The sequence below is a fragment of the Cervus elaphus genome, chromosome 12 (assembly GCF_910594005.1).
Source record: "Cervus elaphus chromosome 12, mCerEla1.1, whole genome shotgun sequence".
Lineage (NCBI taxonomy): Eukaryota > Metazoa > Chordata > Mammalia > Artiodactyla > Cervidae > Cervus > Cervus elaphus.
In genome coordinates this window covers 20,897,553-20,917,862 of record NC_057826.1, presented here as the reverse complement: position 1 = coordinate 20,917,862, position 20,310 = coordinate 20,897,553, and the positions used below count along the sequence as shown (strand labels likewise).

General features: G+C 45.9%; 1 protein-coding gene across 4 annotated transcripts in view; it reads left to right on the top strand.

The window, feature by feature from the left end:
* The first annotated feature begins 1,616 nt into the window (after nt 1-1,616).
* Nucleotides 1,617-20,310, top strand: part of SMOC1 (SPARC related modular calcium binding 1) — a 141,382-nt gene continuing 122,688 nt past the window's right edge. For all 4 annotated transcript variants that reach the window (XM_043921054.1, XM_043921053.1, XM_043921052.1 and 1 more), the window contains exon 1: nt 1,617-1,989. In XM_043921054.1, the coding sequence (XP_043776989.1) occupies nt 1,891-1,989 (99 nt within the window). In that variant the 5' untranslated portion in view covers nt 1,617-1,890. The remainder of the gene's footprint in view (nt 1,990-20,310) is intronic.

Here is a 20,310-nt window from a genome sequence, read left to right as displayed (position 1 = left end):
CCCATTTTACAGAAGGGAAAGCAGCACCCCAGATAAGTAAAGTGACTTGTGCAAGGTTATACCACTAGGTGGCAGACCCAGGATTTGAACCCAGACTGACGGGCTCCAGAGAGCATTAACTATTTCCCGCTATTTCCCAGCAGAGGAAGACGACAATTCTCTTAGAGCAGTTTCTCATTTTTGTTTGAAGAACCATCCATACTTTGTAATTGTTCTAACATCCAGTAAGGGCTTTTTGATCTGATGACGCTGGGGAGAGCTGAAACCTTTTAAGCAGAGAGTGACAATTCAGGTTTGCGTTTTAGAAGAGTGACTGGCTGCTGGGTAGAGGCTAGGTGGCAGGCAAACCGGGTGGGCAAAACTGATGCAGGAGTTGGGTGGGGAAGCTTGTTTATACAACCCGGGAGAGAAGCTGTGAGGGAGCAGAGTTAACCTTTGTCAGGACCTCTTAAGCTCACAGGGAGAGGAGTTAAGCCCTGGTGCTGCTTCCAGCCTGGTTGGAGTAAAGAATCCCTTGCCTTCAAGTGAGTGGTCCATACCAAAGAAAATAAACACTAAGGGTTGTGTTCCACTTAAGAAGGTAAACCATGGTTCTCTTAGGTTGAATGCAGTGGACCTTCTCGCTCCTTTGAAGGGCTGGTGTGGTGTGTCTGTGACCATTCCCAAGATGAACTCCTGGGGATCGTCCTGGGCAGAGCCTTCTAGCATCCTACGGGCACTCAGGAGAGGTCTCCCTGACTCCTCTGACCCATCTCTGGGGTCTCTTCATCCACAGATTACCCCTCCTATCAGTGCTTTTTCCTCTTTCTTCCCCTGGTCAGGAGACCAGGTTCCCTCTGCCCTCTCCTGCCAGGGCTCCTGGGCCACAGATAAGTTGCCTGTTGGCCTTTTAGTTCCAGGCAGGGAGCCAGGACACCTGGGTTCTAATCCCGTATCCACCACAGGGCCACGGGTTGGCATCATCTCCTACCCACAGGGGCCCTCCCCAGCGCGACCAGCAAGAGCTTCCTCTCTCTCCCTGACACTGCTCCGGGGGGCCGCTGCTGTAGCACTTAGTGTTACCTCGTCTGCAAGCAGCGAATGCGCCAAGTCCCACTCCTAACGCTGGTTACAGTCAGTTCTCCGTGTGCAGGTGACTGGGCGACTTCCCAGTTGCTCTCGGTGTTGGTGCAGCCGGGAAGCAGATTTGTCAGCCCCTCCTGTGCCCTAGTACCCTCATCTGAGAAAACGGGGCTAGGAGTGTTTTCCCTGCCTATTTCATCCGGCTGGTGTGACAACTCACGTACTGAAAACTAAACATGCTTAAGGTGTGATCATTAGCCGGGCGGGCATTTTGGTACGCTCAGGCTGCTGGAGCTCTCGGACGCTTCCCTGGACCGAAGGGCCAAGAGAATGTTCATCGTTAGGCCGGTCTCTCCTAGAGCCCACTCCACTGAGCCACCGAGTGTCGCTCCTCGGTGGGGACGGTCGCTAGCCGCCCCTCTTTCCTTTCTCCCATTGGCTTTCACCTGCCCGAGGGGCGGCTGCCACGGGCCTCTCGGCCCGTCAGTCAGGGCCGTCGGGCTCCGCCCCGCCCCTCCCGGGGGTTTATAACGGGAATTCCCATGGCCCGGGCTCTGGCATCCAACCTGCTGCCGCCGCGGCCCAGCCGAGCGGAGAGCACCGCGCGCAGAGCACACGCTCGCGCTCAGCTCCGCTCCCTGGGCGGTTCATGAGCGCGCGCTCCGGCTGCAGCCTCCGCGATCCCGCGCCGCCCCGCCGCTGCCCCGCAGCCCGCCGTCGCCAGGGTGCCCGGGGGTAGGAAGGAAGGCAGGAAGGCCGGCGCAGCCGTGCGCTCCGTGAAGCCCGCCACCCCTGCCCGCAGCCCGCTGCCCGGACCGGCCTGGCACCATGCTGCCCGCCCGCTGCGCCCGCCTGCTCACGCCCCACTTGCTGCTGGTGTTACTGCAGCTGTCCCCGGCTCGCGACCACCGCACCACCGGCCCCAGGGTAAGCGCGCCCCCAGCCGTGCGCCCACCTGCGGAAGGAGACCCCAGGTCGCTGGCCTTCATCCCTTGGGGGCCGGAGAGGGAGGTATCAGATCCTGTGCCTCCCCCCCCCACCCCACTACTCCGTCGCTGGTGGGCTTCTCGGCGAAGTTGCTGAAATTAAAATTTCACCCATTGTTCCCCCCCACCCCCCGCCCCACCCCTTCTTTCTTGCAGCACCGACTCTGCCTTCCCTCTCCTCCCCCTCTCCCCCTACTGTCACTGGTGAGTTCTTTTTCCCCATCTCTCCCCCCGGGGCATTTTACTCCAAGACCCTTAGAGGTGCCGCCTGCATCCGAGGTTCTCCTGGCTCTCCGCTCGATCAGGGCTGCTCCGTGGGCTCACCCCGCGCGCGGTCCCAGAGCGCCGGCGTTCTTGGCCGGCGGCGGCGGCGGGGGGGTTGGGGGGAGAGCTGCTCTGCCTCCAGGGTTTTAGGTTACCGGAGAGCCACACAAGGACCTTGTGTTGTTGTTGTTTTAAAAAGCTATCGCTGCTCGTAAAACCCACAGCAGATAATTTTAATGCTCCCTCCCGCTGGGCACAGCCGCAGAGGAGGGGTAGAGATGGGGGGCTATGGAGAGCTGGAGGAGAGGAACTGGCAGTGTTGGAGAAGCTCTTTCCTTGCGTTGCGCCCGGAGGTTGCACTACTTGTTGAACCTTGGTCTGATTGGAGTTCCTGAACGCTGTGAAACGTGCCAATTCTGCGCACAGGGCGGGCTGTCCAGGGCATTGTAAAACCTCCGGAACCGACGGCATTGTGTTCCTTTCTGGGCTAGATTCTTGCTCCCATATAACCCAGTTGGTCTAATGAAGGATTCCACCACCTTAAAAAGTGTACTCTTAAACCACCCTCTGGTTCATTTGACCAAACTTATCCAGAGGATGGGGCTTCCCAGGTGGTTCAGTGGTAAAGACTCCGCCTGCCAAGCAGGAGGCATGAGTTCTATCCAGGCAAGATCCCCTGGAGAAGGAAATGGCAACTCACTCCAGGATTCTTGCCCGGATATTCCCATGGACAGAGGAGCCTGGTGGGCTACCGTCCATGGAGTCGCAAAAGAGTCAGACATGACTTAGTGACTAAACAACAATGATGACTAGAGGATCTCTGGCCAAGAATTACCTATGTCAGGGCAGTTGTCTGGCAAGATAGCTGCCTGACTTCTCCAGGCAGCAGGAGAGTCCATGTGGAAGTAGCTAGTATCTTTGTGAAAAGATTGGCTCCTTAACCAGCTTGTGCTTTCCTGGATATCATTTGGCCTAGCCCATTGCCACCTGTTCAGATTGCAGGTTCTTTCTTCCTAGTGCTAGCTCCGTGAGAATCATCTTTATAACTGTCGTGTGTGTGGGAAATGCGTCGCAAGCCTTGACGAGCCTTAATGACTGCCCAGATGCTGGCTGATTACATCTGAGCCTGGCTATCACTGTGAGATCAGATTTGCAGCCACTTAGGAAAGAAAAGTGTTTGTCCCCATGTTGGGCCGGCCCTTGCTTTTATGACCAGATGTGCAACAGCAGCAGTTAAAGTGCGGCCGATTAGAGCCAGGGCGTGTCATAAATCCTCGACAGCAGGCATTCCCGAAGCTGGGGCAAGTCAGGGCTCCGGGAGTGACTTTTATGGATGCAGATGAGGATGCCTTTTAAATGAAGCTGCTTGGTTTGATATTAGGACTTGCAGCTTTTAAACTCCGAGGTCAGAAGAGCCACGGCGTTCCCTCCAATAATTAGGAACAGTCAAGACAGAGACGCAGACCAGAGCACCCGACTGAAAGCTGGATGCCCGCCCACATGAGAGGCCCGGGAGACAAATGGTGGGGGGCTCGTTTGTTGCTGGGCGAGTCTAGGGTCTCAAGCCATATGGCTCTCCTTCCTTGCCTCCTGAAACTGGAGGAAGCAGCTCTTAGGGGAAAGCTAAGGACTTCAAGGGAAAGTAGAGACATGGGTTAGTTTCCCCTTGGGCTTCTGTAGTTTATTAATTTGATAGAAATGGTGGGACACAAATAGAAGTGTAAATAGGCTTCTGTGTGTTCCAGCTGGATTTTTTTCTCTTTCTCTCTCTCTTTCTCACACACATAGACACACACACACATTTAGAAAGTGCCAACAGAAAGGTGCTGTGTTGAGCATGTGGTTACCTGGATGCATTTATAGACCCCAGTAAGAGCCCCCATTTATGAATTCTTGGGCCGGACACTTTCCATGATCACTTATGTTTATAAGAGCAAGAAGGTGGGTCTTTTTAGTGTCATTTTGAAAGTGAGACTCAGGAGGGTAAAAGCCTTGCTTGAAACATGGTGCATGTGTAGTGGTGGGAGCCAAATCCCAGTATATATGGATGTGCAGGTTGTGGGCTTGTGTGCTTTTCATACCACCAAGCAGCTGCGGGAAGTGTTTGTCCAACTAGCGATGCCATTCCCGTTAAATGGGCATCAGGTGAGTCTGTCTGTAAGAAAGCACTGTTAACAAGATTTTTTGGTGTCTGCATCGCTAAAGGGTGATGCCTTTGAGTTTCAACGTATTCCGGAAGCCTGCAGTTCTCTTCTGTGGCTTCTTGGTGGAGTCAGAAATGTAGTCCTGATTGTGGGCAGCAGTGTCATGAGAGGAGCAGAAACATCTGGCCATTGTAGTGTTCCCTTGGGCATCCCTGGGTCTCTTCTGTTAATCTTTTGAGTGACAGAGGCTTAGGGATTGGCATCTTTTCCAGCTGGCTTTCTAGGAAACCCAGAGCGTGCCCTTTCGGTTTAACTTTATCTGGCTCACTAATTGAGCTCCCTTGAGGCCTAGACCCCAATCCTTGCCCCCTTATTTGCTTCCTGCCTTCATAAAATGCCTGACATTTGTTTGACTCTGGCTCCCAGCAGCTATCAGGTATCAGATTGGAGGCTATTATGTAGGAAGCACCTGATTTCTTGGTCTCTCGGCTCTGAGTAGCCACGTGGCTACCTGGGATGATGGTCAGGGGCTTTTTAATTACGGCGGAGGCGGCCATTTCTTTAATCCTGCACAATTTACTGAAAATGTTTCTGGGGAGGGTTGGACGGGGGAGGGGCTCTCTCAGGCCCATGGAGTCTGACGGCCAAGCCAAGCCACTGCCTGTCTTTGTCTAAACCTCCGTCTGTTCTGCAGACTGGGAGCTAGGTGAAGGCAGGTTTGTGCCCAGCTTGTCCATCGGTGTATCCCCCAGAGCTCAGCACAGGGCCTGGCACCTGTGAAATGAACAAATAAATGCAGATGATGCGTGCTTTAACATTTTATTTGTTTATTTATGTTGGCCTCACTGAGTGGCGTGCCGAATCTTCGTTCCCCAATCAGGGATTGAATCCTTGCCCCCTGTATTGGGAGCACAGAGTTTTAAGCACTGGGCCACCAGGCAAGTCCCCAGATGACACATGTTTATCAGTGATCCACAGGTTCCACTTTCTTCGTACAGGACTGGAGGCAGGGAATAGATTTTAAGAAGTTTTGAGAAGTAGAAAAATTTGATTTCTTAATTTTTTTTAGCTGTATTCTTTATCCTCTCTCCTCTCGCGTACTCATCCTTTGAAACCTAGCTCTAGCATCACTCTCCATGTTGGTTAGAATCGATCACTCTCTACCTTTGCACAGCTTCAATATCTGATTCACTTGTGTTCTTAACTTTCGCTAATTTTACAGTGAGCATCTTGAGATCAGACCAGCATCTTCATCCTCTAAGCATTAACCTACCCCTTTGGCACTCCATCCATGATCTTGTCTTGTTAAATGAACATTTACAACCTCTCAAGGGCAGAGTAGAGATGTTATCTGTCAGTATGCTGGTCACACTGCAGAGTGTCCTGTAAATATTTATTGAAATGAATTTGACTGTACTGTGACATCCGTGCTGGACTCCCTGCTCTCATTTAAATGAAATTGGTTACTTAACAATTTATTATTTTTTTCCATTTTAGGCTTTTGTTCCTAAAGTGTGTGGGGTGGTTATGGGAGGTGTGGGGGTGGAGAGACTGAGCAGGCAAGACTTGGATGGGGGAACAAGCTTTGGCTCCATGTAAATTCTTTTTAAAAAATCTTGCATTTGCCAAATATGAAGCAGCTTGTAGACAGTTCCCTTCTCTTTGACTAACCTGTCTCCGTGTCTGGATGAGGGTGGGGCCTTGTGTCTGCAGAGATGCCCTTCTTATTATCTGTGTTCAGAACAAGAGCACCCCCCCCTTTTTTTTTCCTTTTTTCCACGTGGTGGATTTAGCTGAGAGGCTACTCTGGTGTTAGGCCAAGAATCTGATTTAAACCTTTTGATAGAGCTGGAACATGAAATTTAAAGAAACACAATTGAGGAAGACAGGAAGAGGAAGCAATCATCTTAGAAACTCTAGGAAATCCAAGAAAATGGAAAACACTTTTATATTATGTCCTAAAGTTGAAGGTGCACATTTTTTTGGCCACCCTGCTTGTCTTGTGGGATTTTAGTTCCCCATTCAGGGACTGAACCCGAGCCCTTGGCAGTGAAAGCTTGGAATCTTAACCATTGGACTGTAAGTGAATGTCCCAAACGTTCACGTTTCTTTTTTCTTTTTTTTTTTTTTTACGTTCACGTTTCTTACGGCCTAGTGATTCCACTTCTAGGTGTATGTGCCCAAGAAAAACTCATGTCCAGAAGGAGACATATGCAACTGTGTTCACACCACCGCAAACCTGGAAAGAGCCAAATAGCCATCAGTTGGAGGGTGGAGAATTATAGTCAGTCAAAACAAATGATCAACAGTGACATGCAAAAATATGGATGCCTCTGAGTAATATGATATTAAGTAAAAGAAATACAATGAAAGGTGCAATGTTACATCTTTTATAAATTTACAAACAGCTAAAATTAAAGAAAAAACTTCTAGGAATACATATAGATGCAAGGAAACTATTTGAAAAGAAAAACAAGGCACACAGGATCGGGGGAGGTTAGGGTGAGGCAGAGATTGGATTGGTTGGGAAAATCATATGGTTAGTGTAAGTTAGTATCAATGCTTTACCTTTTCAGAGGAGAGGGGAGGTGAGGTGAGTTTGAAGTTATTTGTCCATTGGCAAAGATCAATAGCTTGTTTATACATAGTAAGTGTGGCTCCTGCATAGGCCAGTATTGAGTGTGTTGTGAACCAAGTTCAGTTCAGTTCAGTCCAGTCGCTCAGTTGTGTCCGACTCTTTGAGACCCCATGGACTGCAGCCAGGCCTCTCTATCAATCACCAACTCCCGGAGTCCACCCAGACTCATGTCCATTGAGTCAGTGATGCCATTCACCCATCTCATCCTCTGTTGTCCCCTTCTCCTCCTGCCCTCAATGTTTCCCAGCATCAGGGTCTTTTCAAATGAGTCAGCCCTTTGCAACAGGTGGCCAGAGTATTGGAGTTTCAACTTCAGCATCAGTCCTTCCAATGAACACCCAGGACTGATCTCCTTTAGGATGGGCTGGTTGCATCTCCTTGCAGTCCAAGGGACTCTCAAGAGTCTTCTCCAACACCACAGTTCAAAAGCATCAATTCTTCGGCGCTCAGCTTTCTTTAGAGTCCAACTCTCACATTCATACATGACCACTGGAAAAACCATAGCCAAAGATTATGATTAATTCAGTTCTTTGCACCCAAGATCAGATGAACACAAATTCCCTGAGTAGGGACTCCTTTCTTGTCTCCTTCTGCTCCCTCCTGACACCCCTTCCAGATGTGCGTCTTAGAAACTACCTGCAATACCATGTTGGGGAGTGATTATTGGTTTTTGTTTGAATTCTTGTCTGGTTAGACCCAGAGCCGGCGGAGGCTCTGGCGTAAATACCTACATCCTCTGGCCAATGGGCTCATTTGTAAAGCTGAGCCCTCTGTGGGCCATCGTGCACCTTCCTTGCTCAGGGGGATCAGCCTTGCACATCTGAGTCTCCAGCCCTGCGGAGCAGAAAGGTTCACCAGCTGACGGTTGGGCCAGAAGCCTTACTTGCCAGTGGGGGTGGTGGAGGCATGTTTCTGGCTGATCCCTGCCTTCATTCCGGCCTCTTTCTTCACTCCTGATGGCAGAGGCTGGGGAGGGGAGGTGGCCTCTGCCTAGCAGGTGCGGGGCACCCTTTTTCTCCCGACCACATAGAGTTCTATTGTTTAAGCGGCCAAGTTCTTGGCACCGCTGCTGCTGGTGGGGGGCGGGGGGTGATGTCAGTGTGGAGGCCCCCTCCTGCTGCATTTGTCACCGCGAAGCAGTTTGGGAGAGGACAAGGGTTGAACTGCGGATGGGAAATCAATCAGAGCTGCTTGTGAGGCTGCCAAACAGGGTTAGCGTTGCACAAACGTGCTGTGCGCGAACCCTGAGTCCCTGAGGGGGTAAGAGAACTGGATCTCCACCAACACTCCCAACTGCCTCATAAGGACCCCAAGCGACGTAGGTCAGTAGAGCAATTAGTTGGACTTCCTTTTGCACCTGATGTCATTCTAAACTCAATTGCTAGATCAAGAATTAATCTTAACTTGGGCAGACATGTTATGTGTGGAGCTCTGTGTACTTCGGCCGTCCCCTCTGTTGATTTCAGCCTCTTTCTTCTGGAACTGGAGCTGGGTGGCCTCTACAAAGCCAATCAGAAAGTCTGGAGTCTCAGAAGAAACCCCGCCACCATCAGGGAGGATGGGGACAGAGTGAGGTTCTGCGAGATAATGTGTTAGGTGCTTTGAAGCCTGACAAATACTCTATAAATGTCAGCAACTGTACCCCTTCCCATTAAAAACTATTTCTCACTGCAGCATTGATCTGATTCTAGTAGATAAAGGCCAAATGGTTTTTTTTTAAGTGTTGGCAGTGGAGAAAAACTGACCTTACTTTTCAGAATGGTCCATTTTTAGGACTAGATAGCATCTATCAGACAGCACTGGGAGTTCAAAATATGGGGCATATTAATTATGTCTCTTGAAAAATTCTGCAAAACCCCTGGGGAGAGGACACAAAAGTAGTAATAAGTGAGATGACAGTGTCATAAAAGGGTATTGAGCCCGCCTTCAGGGGCTTAGCCCTCCTGAGTGGCTCAAAAACAAGGACTCCAACGACTTCCCTTTGTCAGTGGTGCTGTCCAGGAGACCTTTTGGCTAGGATGAACATGTCCTCTATCTGTACTGTCCAGTATTAGGCACATGTGGTATTGTGTGGTTTTTTTTTGTTTGTTTGTTTCTTTGCTATTGAAGTTTTAAATGTGGTGCATAAAACTGTGGTGAAGTGGCTTTTTAACTTGATTGTAATGAATTTCAGTGTCAATGTCCATAGCCACAGGTGGCTAGTGGCTATCGTATTGGATGGCATTGGTCCCTCTCCGAGGTACCCCACCTTACCTCTCACCGTATATCCCCTCCCCTTTGTGGGGATATATAGACTTTGGTTGCCCTGAGCCGAACTGTATTTCCTGACCTCTCCTTCCCTCCTCATCTCTGTCCGAATCCCGCCCATCATTCGAAAGCCTCCACACAGCCCTCCCAGCCTCGCCCCAGAAGGGTTCTCTCAGCCCTCTGTGCTTTGCTTACCCCCAGGGCAGTGTGTGTCCCCATCTGCCCTGCATTCTAGGCTGACCGGAGAGGGAGGGCAATGGGGCACAGCCTTCAGGGGTAGACAGGCCCAAGTTTGAGTCTGGCTCTGCCGCTGTGAGCCTGGGCTGGTCATGTAACCTCTTGGGTCCTTGGTTCCCCAGTTTGTCTAGTGGAAGTCATAGCATCTGCATTTCAGGGTGGTGGGAGGATGAAGTGGGAAGTCTTAGCCTCCTATTCCCATTCCTACTCCTATACCTTCTCCTCTTGTAACAAATAGTACAAACCCAGCAGCTTAAGCAACACAAATTTTTGGAGGTCCAAAGCCTGACACAGGTCTCAGTGGGTTGAATAATCATCAGAGCTGAGTTCTCTTCTGGAAGCTCTAGGGGAGAATCCATCTTCTTACCTTTAGAAACTGCCTGCATTCCTTGGCTTGTAGCCCCTTTCCATCTCCAAAGCCAGGTCGGGTCTTTTTCACGCTGCCGTCTCTCTGGTTCTGATTTCTTCTGCTTCCCTCTTCCCCACTTAAAGACCCTTGTGATTGCTGACATTGGGCCCACCAGGAGGGCCCAAACCATTCTCCTTATTTTAAGGTTGGCTGATTAGCAACCTTAATTCCTTCTTGCCATAACTTGGCAGTTATTAGCATGTATTAGTTATTAGTATGTATAGCATGGCAGTTAATAGCAGTATTAGGATTAGGACATGGGCATTACTCTGCTTTGGAGAAGGAAATGGCAACCCACTCCAGTATTCTTGCCTAGGAAATCCCATGGACAGAGTCTGAGCCTGGTGGGCTACAGTCCAGGTGTTCTCAAAGAGTTGGACACAATTTAGCGACTGAGCATTATTCTGCCTACCATATTCATTAAAGATCTAATACAGATCCTAGGTCATAGAGGATACTTGGTAAGTGGGGGCCATTATTGTGACTTACAGCTGTGAGTTTCTTTCCTTTTAGAATGGAAGTCTCTTAATGGTGGCATTGCTTAATTATCTTTATAGACTCCATCCTGTGCTTAGTAAATAATTACTGAATAACAGAATTTTTGATAAATGTAGATTGTGTCTTTCCTTTTAAAGAAATATTACACAGTAGAAAGAAGTAAAATGTAAACCAAAATATGTAATCCCCTTTGTGCAAAAAAAAAAATCGATTTATGTTTAGAAAAATGAGGTGGGGTATATGTTATGCTGTTAATGGTGGTCATTATGGGGATATTCCATTTCTATGAGATGTGTCAGTAATTATTAAAATAATTTTGTTTACAATGAGCATTTTTAATTTCAGAGGAAAGTAATGTAGATGAAAACAGGCATGATTCAAAGAAATCCCTGTAGCTGTCTTAATTCAGATAAGCCCCCATCTACATCAGACACAGTTAGTCCTATGCTCACGTGGGGTTGAGTTTTAGGTTAGTAACTATTAATATTGGCCTCCGACTCAATTTCTGCATGCTTTGAACTCAGTCTGCTTTAAAGGAGAGTTTTCAATTAACCTCAGCAGGACGTAACTGCAAAAAGTATATTTATTGCTGCTGGTGGGAATATAAATTAATACAACCATTTTGTCGAATTATAGTTGAAGTTGCACACACCCTTTGAGCTTGTAATTCCACTCTGACATATACCCCAGAGAAATGGACTGAAATCTGTATTAAGAGATGTATTTAAGGATGTTCACAGGAGAAATTTTTGGTAGGAGAAATTGTAAACCAGCTAACTGTCCATCAACAGGAAACTAGAAATGGAAATTTTGGTATATCCAAATAGTGGAATATTATACAGTGCTGAAACTAACATAAAGCATGACTTATTATTATGGATCAAATTCATAATCAAAATATGGGCTGAAGAAAGGCAAATTGTAGAATGCATACATCATGGTGCTATTATTTATATGATGGTTGAAAACATGTGAAAATTGTATGTATTTGATTTAGGGGTACATACATACATAAAAATGTATGATGGACTTCCCTGGTGGTCCAGTGCTTAGGACTTTGTGCTTCCAATGCAGGGGCATGGGTTCCATCCCTGGTCTGGGAACTAAGATCCCACATACCATGCATCATGGCCAATAAATAAATAAATGTATGAAAATTAAGGGTAATGATAACTCTGAAGCTCAGATTATGGTGGTTACCTAGGGTGCGAGGGCAGGAGAGAGCGAAACACTGGTTGGTATTGTTTTATGTTTTTAAAGTGGAAGGTGAGTACGTGGATATTTAAATTCCTTTGTACACGTATGACATACTATATCATAACATTTTCCATAAAAGATAAAAATGCATTTGGATAGATCATAACAAAGTTTCAAGAGTAGGAAATAAAAGTGTTGTTTCTGCACAGTGTCCTCTGCTCCAAGCGCCTGATCATGTTTTTCCTTTCCCTGAAGACCATGCTCAGGGTTGTCCAACCAGACTTGTGATCCCCATCAAGCACTTAAGTGCTGGCCACTTCCCTCCTGCCCTGTGAGGCCCTGAGGCCACGCCTCCTCCGCTGAGCGCCAGGTCGGCCAGGTGGGCACAGGTACAGTGTCCTTGTCCCATCCCTGCCTGGTGGGGCCTCTGCTCTTGTACTTGCTGTCCCTTGATAGTTAGAGATGAGATTGATCGTTTTCTCAAATTTATCGGCCATTGGCTAGGGTCACCAGAGTTGGCAAATAAAAATACTAATATAAGGTTGCCTAGATTGTAAATTGCATAAACTTGAATAATGTAATGTAAAATAATGTAAATTGCATATGTTGAAATTTACATAAGCAACAGATAATGTTTTAGTATACTTATTATACTAAATATAATAACTTACTATAATAATTCTTTGTTATTTGTCTGAAATTCAAATTTAACTGGGTGTCCAGTATTGTATCTGGCAATCCTACATTAGTTGTTTTTCTTCCAGGAATCATCTGTCAAGTATTTTTGCTAGTTTTTAAAATAGGAGTGGTAGTTTTTTTTTTTCCTTCTTCACCTCACAGACTGACTTGGGAAGAGTTTTTTTTTTAAATACTAAGAATATCAGTCTGTTTTGCTATCATGTCTGGCAAATGCCTTTCATTATGAAAAAACACTAGTTTCAATCTTCTAAATTTTACGCCTTTGTGTAACCCATCTGTCATTATGGTTTCTGTCTTTGGTGTCAGGATGAGAAAGGTCTCTTCCTCCTAAGTTTATAGAAATTAGGGTGAATAAGTTTCTAAAGGCTCTTAGAAATGCAAGACACGGGTCATCCATTGATTTAATGTTTGATATGCATTTGTGTGGGAAATGGGCTTCCCTGGTGGGACTTCTTAAGCAGCCCCTATGGTAGGAGCACTTGTCCTGTATTTCAGAAATCCCCAATAACATTTAGAAAGAAGATATGTCAATCAGAAATATTCTGTCAAGGTTATTACTTGGGGAAGTTTATATAGAAAATGTTACTTTGAGTAAACAGGCTTTCTTGGAAATGACGCTAAGACTTTGGCAAAGAGTTTAGACTCTGCTTCATCTCTGGGTCTTTTCCATTCATTAAGAAAACTTCCAAATATACAAAAGCAAAGACCAGTATAGTGAATTCCAATGAACAGCTCCTGGCCAAACTCGATTCTTTCACCTGTCCCTCTAGTTCTTTGATCATATTATTTTGTACCAAGTTCAGACATTATATCTTATTATCCATAAATATTTTCATGTATCTCTAAAGATAAAGACTCATTAAAAAGCAGCTAACCACAAAACCACATCACAACCAAAGAATATTGACAATAATCCCTTAATGTAATAGAAATCAATCAACATTCAAATCTCCTTGATTATGTCTCAGATCAAGATCCAGTTAAGGTCCACATCGTGCCTTCTCTCTTAATCCTCTTTTAATCTACTAGTTTCCTCTCCATCTCCTTTTCACTTTGTAATTTATTTGTTGAATAAACAGATTTTTCTAGGGTTTCTCATGCTAGGTTTTTTGGATTATATTCCCATAGAGCTGTGTAACATATTCCTCTATCTTTTCTGTTTCCTGGAAAATGATCCAGAGGCTTGATCAGATGTAGATCTGATCTTTTTTTCCAGCAAGTATCTTTCATGGGTGTGCTTCCAGCAGGAGGCCCGTGCCGTCAGCGATGTTAGTGCAGTGGTGGTCATTTTGGGACCCATTGATTTGATAGGCATCGCCACTGATTTTTAAACAAGTAGCAAGTGATACTGAAAAGCGCTTCTCCTACCTTTCGTGTGGCAGTGCCATCTTTCTTGTCTCTGAGTTGGCATGGAGGGCTACAGAGGAAGGAGCTGTGTTCCCTTCTCAGCAGTGGCCTCCCAGCGGCTGGGACTGCATGTGACCCCAGCGCTGTGAGAGAAACTCTGCCTGATTTCTTGGTTGGTGGCCTAGGAAGGGAGTTTCCTTGGTTTCTGGTGGAAGTGGTAAGAGCACAAGGGAGCTATTTTACTCTCTGGTGCTAATCCCTCGACCTTTGAAGTGTGACTGTAGATCAGCTTTGTGTGTGATCTTTGGTACCCTGTATATCAGTTGGGAATTTATCTTATAAGAAACAGATACCATGTGTTGAACTGGTTTATCCGATGAAGAGGATTCATTGGCTCAAGTAATAGAAGGTAGAGATACAAAGTAGATTTCAAGACTGGTTTGATTCAGCAGCTTAAGGGTGTCATCAAACACTCAGTGCCTTTATGTTCTCCCCTCTGCCTTTTTGTGGTGTCTGTTTAACCCAGAGCCTGGCTTTTCCTGGTGGCAGGATTGCTGCAGCGGTTCCACGCTTCATATCTAAACATCACACTTTCCAGGGGAGGGAAGAGAGAATTGGCCTCCAGTCACACTTTCCTGGATACTCTCAGAAAACTTTGGCTTTCAGATTATTGATCTAAATGGAATCAAATGCCCACTCTTTTAACCAATCCCTTTGGCCAGGAAAGTGCCGTGCTGTGAGTGATGTAGGCCTGGATTCCTTAGACCATCCTTGTGCAGCGAGGGAAGGGGGATACCCATTTCTGGAGCGGAGGGTCAGGTTATTTTTCCTCCTTCCTCCTGACCGCATGGCTGTGTAAGGTGGGAGGGTGGAAAGGATGTTGGGGCAGCAAAGCATCGTATCCATCTGGGGATTTGTAGCCCAGCAGGGTGGGGGGCGGGATGTGGGATGGGAAGTGTGAGGACAGCCCTGGCCAGAGCCCAGAGAGGGCGATCTCCTGTTGCTCTGTGACCAGCTCCTTTGCCGTTACAGGGAGAATAAATGACCTCCAAGGTGCCATTCCCAGGTGAGGAGCTGATAGGAAAAAGGGAATGTAGGGAAAGTTTGGACGCTTTCAGAGTCGAGTAGGCCACATGAAGATGATTCCAGAGGGCCCCCAACATGAAGAGAACATGACATAATAGGCCCACAGATGGAAGGAATAGCAGTGGTGCCTTTATTTCCTCCGTGAGTTAGCCGTGTGGACTGTCTGGAGTCCACACAGCTAACCCTTGGCAGAGCTGGAGCCAGAACCCAGATCTCCATCTCTGTTGCTCTGTCCCTGATTTTGCCATTCAAAGATATCCTGGAGAACTTAGGAAAGTGTCAAAAGTCTGGCCAAGGGGAGGAAATAGTCTGAATTTTAGGAGAGGGTTATATTTCTGAGTTGCCTTTGGCCAGTTCACCAGCGTAAAGTGGTTGGAACATGTGGCCACAAACTCAGGACATGCAGAGTCTTCTACCATCCTCGTTATTATACCTTCCATTTCCTAGGGTTCTGGCTTCTTAGTCCCTGAAAGACATGGATTTCTGGTTTTTGCAAATTCTGATGGTTTCAGTGAAATGTGCAGCAGAGCAAATAGAACAAGTAGCCAGTGATAGATGTAGTTTGAAGTAAAGGTAGATCTTGGTGTAAGACTCTTCACGCTTGTCAGTAGCAATGCAGTCAGAGCACATCTGGCCAAATTAAACGGCAAGTGGTCTAGAGCACAGAGGGTGTGTTTTTTGGTTGGCACAGTGTTTTCCTGGGAGACCTTTTAAAATCAATGCTCAATTTGAGGGTTGAAGTGGAAACCCTTTGTATTTGTTGAAGAGCATCTGAAAGTGCCCATGGCCCTTCTTCCATGGATGCTTCTTATCTCCTGGGGTAGGTTCACAGCTGCACTGGCCCCAGGTGGCCTAAAGTCAGGAGCTGCCCAGAGGATAAGATGCATCATTTCCATCCTTCTTGTCTTCTCCTTTGCCCTGAGGACCAGGTGCTCTCTCCTGATGGTGTGTTACTGCACTTCCTTCTCCCATCGAAGGAGAGGCTTAGAAAAAGACCAGGCCCAAATCTGTTGTGGATTCCGTGTGTACCTTTTCTTTCATTAAAGCTGCATTTATCTTGAGAATGAAATACATCTCCCGTCTCACTGCTGAGCAACAGGAGAAGCCTGAGCCATTACCATTCGAGCTTTTTTGCCCATCCAGAAGGCAGTGTAGTGTAGTGGTTGGGGTCTAAAGAGGCCTAAGATTAAGCCCTGGCTCTACTGCTTTCTAGCTTTGTCCTTTTCTAGTGTGTCCTTTGGCAAAGTAGCTAACCTCTAAGCTTCAGCTTCCTCATCTGTATTTTGAAGATATTGTCTATCTCGTTGGGTCATTGTGGAGCTTAAATGAAGTAACGGCAGGATGCTCAGTAAATATTAGCTACTCATAAAAAGAACAGGTAACAAGAAAAGATGATTCATATGAGAACCCAGTATTTTTTTTTTCCGTATAGTTTTCTCCTTTGGAATTAAAGCTAAAAAGCTCATCAATATATATGGAAGGGCTCTCTCATCTGTGGTTCTATTTCCTTTCTGTAAAACAAAGTTAGTATTTGTGTGCAATAAGTCAAATATCCCCATCCCCCATTCCTTTCACAATGCAGCATAGGTCAGGAGAAGCCCCTCATGGAAATGGGTGGAGGAGGAAAGATGCTCTTTGGTGAGATCTTCCTCCGTGTGCCATGTGGCCATGTCTGCTCTCTCTCCTTCCTGAAGTCTTCTTTCATTTTCTCTTTACCTGGCATGGTAGGTTGCTAGTAAGAGGTAACCAGAAGGCCTTGCTGACGTGCCCTCCTTGTTTCTGAGCTAGGGGTCAGGCTGGTGACTGCCCAGTATGTGCCCAGATCTGGTCCCCAGGCAACGTCCATGGAGCCAGAGGAGCAGTGCCTGGTTTTGCCAGGCCACTTCCTCCTCTCACTGGACGCTGAGCCTTCCATTATCTGGAGTTGGAAAGCCAGTCCCAGTGAACCTGTGGGTGGGCCTACACCTGATATCCAGGCTGCTTTTAGAGCATTTCAGAAACAGAAAATCCTTGCTATTAGCATGACTTCCTGGAGGGCTATTTCCAGATAGGATGGCTTGTGCCAACCATACCCACTTTTTTTTTTTTTCCCCATGATGGCTCAGTGGTAAAGAATCCACCTGCAATGCAGGAGACTCAGATTTGATCCCTGGGTCGGGAAGATCCCCTGGAGGAGGAAATGGCAACCCACTCCAGTATTCTTGCCTGAAAAATCCTACAGACAGAGGACCCTGGCGGGCTACAGTCCAAAGAGTTGCAAAAAGTTGGACACAGCTGAGTAACTGAGCGCAAATACTTTTATTTGGTGTATTTAGACCATTGACGTTTAAAGTGACTATTGGTACTGTTGAATTAATATCTCCCATATTTGCCACTGTTTTCTATTTGTTGTTCATGTTCTTTGTTCCTATATTTTTGTCTACCATTCTTTTTCTGCTGTTGTGTTTTTAATTGAGTGTTTTACATGGTTTAATTTTCCCTTCTTTCTTAGCATATCCACTATACTTTATTTAAAACTTTTTTCTGGTTTCTCCAGAATTTGCAATATACATTTACAACTAATTCAAGTCCACTTTCATGTAACTCTATACTACTTCTTGGGTGGTGCAAGTACCTTATAATAACAAAATACTCCAAATTCCTTTCTTCTATTCCTTGTATCACTCATTTCAGTTATACATAAGCTATCATCATTGAATACATATTGTTGCTATTATTATTTTGAACAAACTGTTATCTGTTAGATCAAATAAGAAGAAATGTGAAAGTTTTTATTACTTCTTTAATGCTGTTCCTTTCTTTATGTAGATCCAAGTTCCTGACCTACATACTTTTCTTTCTCTCTGAAACTCTTTTAACATTTCATATAAGACAACAAATTCCCTCAGTTTTTGTTTGAGAAAATTTTTTTTTCTCCTTCATTTTCTCCAAGTTTGCAGGACACAGACAGACTTGTAGGCTGATGAGTGTTTTTTTTTCCTTAACACTTTTTTTCATTGTCTTCTCATTTGGATGTTTCTGAGGAGAACCCCAATGTAATTGTTTTCTTTGCTTTCTTATAGATGAGGTGTTTGTTTCCTCTGGTTTTTTAAAACATTTCTTTCTCTATCTTGATTGTGGTTTGAATATGAAATGCTTAGGTGTAGTTTTTTTGAATTTATCTTTCCTGATGTTCTCTGAGCTTCCTAGGCCCGTGGGTTTGGTGTCTGACATTTACTTGGGGGGAAATTCTCAGTTATTATTTCTTCAAATATTTCTTCTATTCCATTTCTCTTTTTTCTCCTTCTGATATTACTGTTACGTGCATGCTACATGCCTTTTGTAGTTGTCCAATAATTCTTGGTTATTATGTTCTATTTTGTTTTAGTCTTCTTTCTTTGCTTTTCAGTTTTCTATTTGAAAAATTTCTGTTGATATATCCTCAGGCTCAGGGATTCTTTCCTCAGCTGTGTCCAGTCCACTAATAATCCTATCAAAAGCATTCTTCATTCCTGTTACAGTGTTTATCTCTTGCATTTCTTTGGGATTCTTTCTTAGAATTTCCATCTCTCTCCTTACATGACCCATGCTTGCATGTTGTTTGCGTCTTCCATTGGAGCCCTTAGCATACTAATCATAGTTTTTTAAAAGTTCTTGATCTGGTATGTCTCTGCCATATCTGAGTCTGGCTCCAGTGGTTGTTCTAATTCTTCAAATTATGTGGTTTTTTTTTTTTTTTTTTTTTGCATTTTAGTAAGCCTTGTAATTTTTAATTGAAAGTCAGACATGATATACTGGGTAAAAGTGACTGAAAATAATTAGACCTTTAGTGGTATGGTGGTGAGGTGTAGGGGCAGGAGGTGTTTTGTAGACCTATGATTAAGGCTCAGTCTTTGAGTGAACTTGGGCCTCTGCATGGTGAACCTCCCAAGTGTTCTCAGTCTTTTCCTCTCCTTAGGTGGTCAGGATGGCTGAAGGGGGCTGGAATGGGGTATTTCTCTTCCCCCAGGTCAGTTAAGCTCTGATAAAACCCTAATAAGTTAGACCCTGGTGAAACAGTTTCTCTTGAGAGTGGGCATTGTTAAAAGCATGAACAAAATGTTCTGGCTATTTCAAAAAGGCTGCTTTTCCCGCTCTGTGCTGGAAGCATGAAGGGATTCCTTCCTGATAGTTGTTGTGAGACCCTGGTACATGTTCTTGCCTATCCCTAGCACCCAAGGGTGTTGTGTCAACTGTGGAAAACCTGCTAATCAGGTATTCCTCAGAGCTAGAGCAAGTTAGCTGTGCATCCCAGGGTAGATTGCTTGTCCATCCCTGTGTTAACCGAGGTTGGTCGGACTTGTGACCATAAAATCACAAAAGTCTGGCCCGGTTCATGGACCCTTGAGTCATGCCAGCTCTGAGGAGCTGAGACCCAGCAGATAGGAATCTTGTTACATCCTGTAGACTTGTATTTCCTAAAGTAGCATCTGTAGCTCACCTGGGATGCTGCAAGGTCCAGGAATCTGTATTTCTGAAAAGTGCCTCAGATGATTCTCATGCTTACTCTAGCTTGAGGCTTCTTTAGGCTAAAGCTGTAGAAAGGAATAAAATCTATCAGATAGGGACTGGAACCCATGATCTATGCAACCTGTGACTTAAAAGAACATGTGTGCTCTGCTTAGACACTCAATCATGTCCGACTCTTTGCAGCGCTATGGACTGCAGCCTGCCAGGCTTCTCTGTCCATGGGGATTCTCTAGGCACAAATACCGGAGTGGGTAGCCATGCCCTCCTCCAGGGGATCTTTCCAACCCAGGGATCGAACCCAGGTCTCCCACATTGCAGGCAGATTCTTTATCGACTGAACCACCAGGGGAGCCAAAAGGACATAAACAAATGTAAATTCCATTTGCCTTTTTTAAAAAAATATTTATTTAGTTACACTGAGTCTTAATTCAGCATGTGGGGTATTCGTTGGGTCATGTGAGACCCTCTGCTGTGGTGCCTGGACTTTCTAGTCGTGGTGCGCAGGCTCAGTAGTTGTATCACATGGGCTCCAGAGTACAAGGGCTTAGTTTCTCCGAGGCATATGGGATCTTAGTTCCCTAATCAGGGATCAAACTCACGTTCTGTGCATTGCAGGCAGATTCTTAACCACTGGACTACCAGGGAATTCCTCCATTTGCTTTTGCTGATAATTACTTACATATATCAAGGGCTTCCCTGATAGCTCAGTTGGTTAAGAATCAGCCTGCAATGCAGGAGACCTTGGTTTGATTCCTGGGTTGGGAACATCCCCTGGAGAAGGGAAAGGCTCCCCACTCCAGTATTCTGGCCTGGAGAATTCCATGGACGGTATAGTCCCTGGGGTTGCAAAGAGTCAGACACAACTTTCACTTTCACTTACGTATATTAAGACAAGTTCCCTGGAAAGAAGTGAGCATCTTGAAGTCTGTGGCCTCTGCTCTTCCAAGTGTTATGTTCATGTTTGAGGGTAGAGGAATATCTTGTTTTGGGATGGGAGCCATTCCTGTA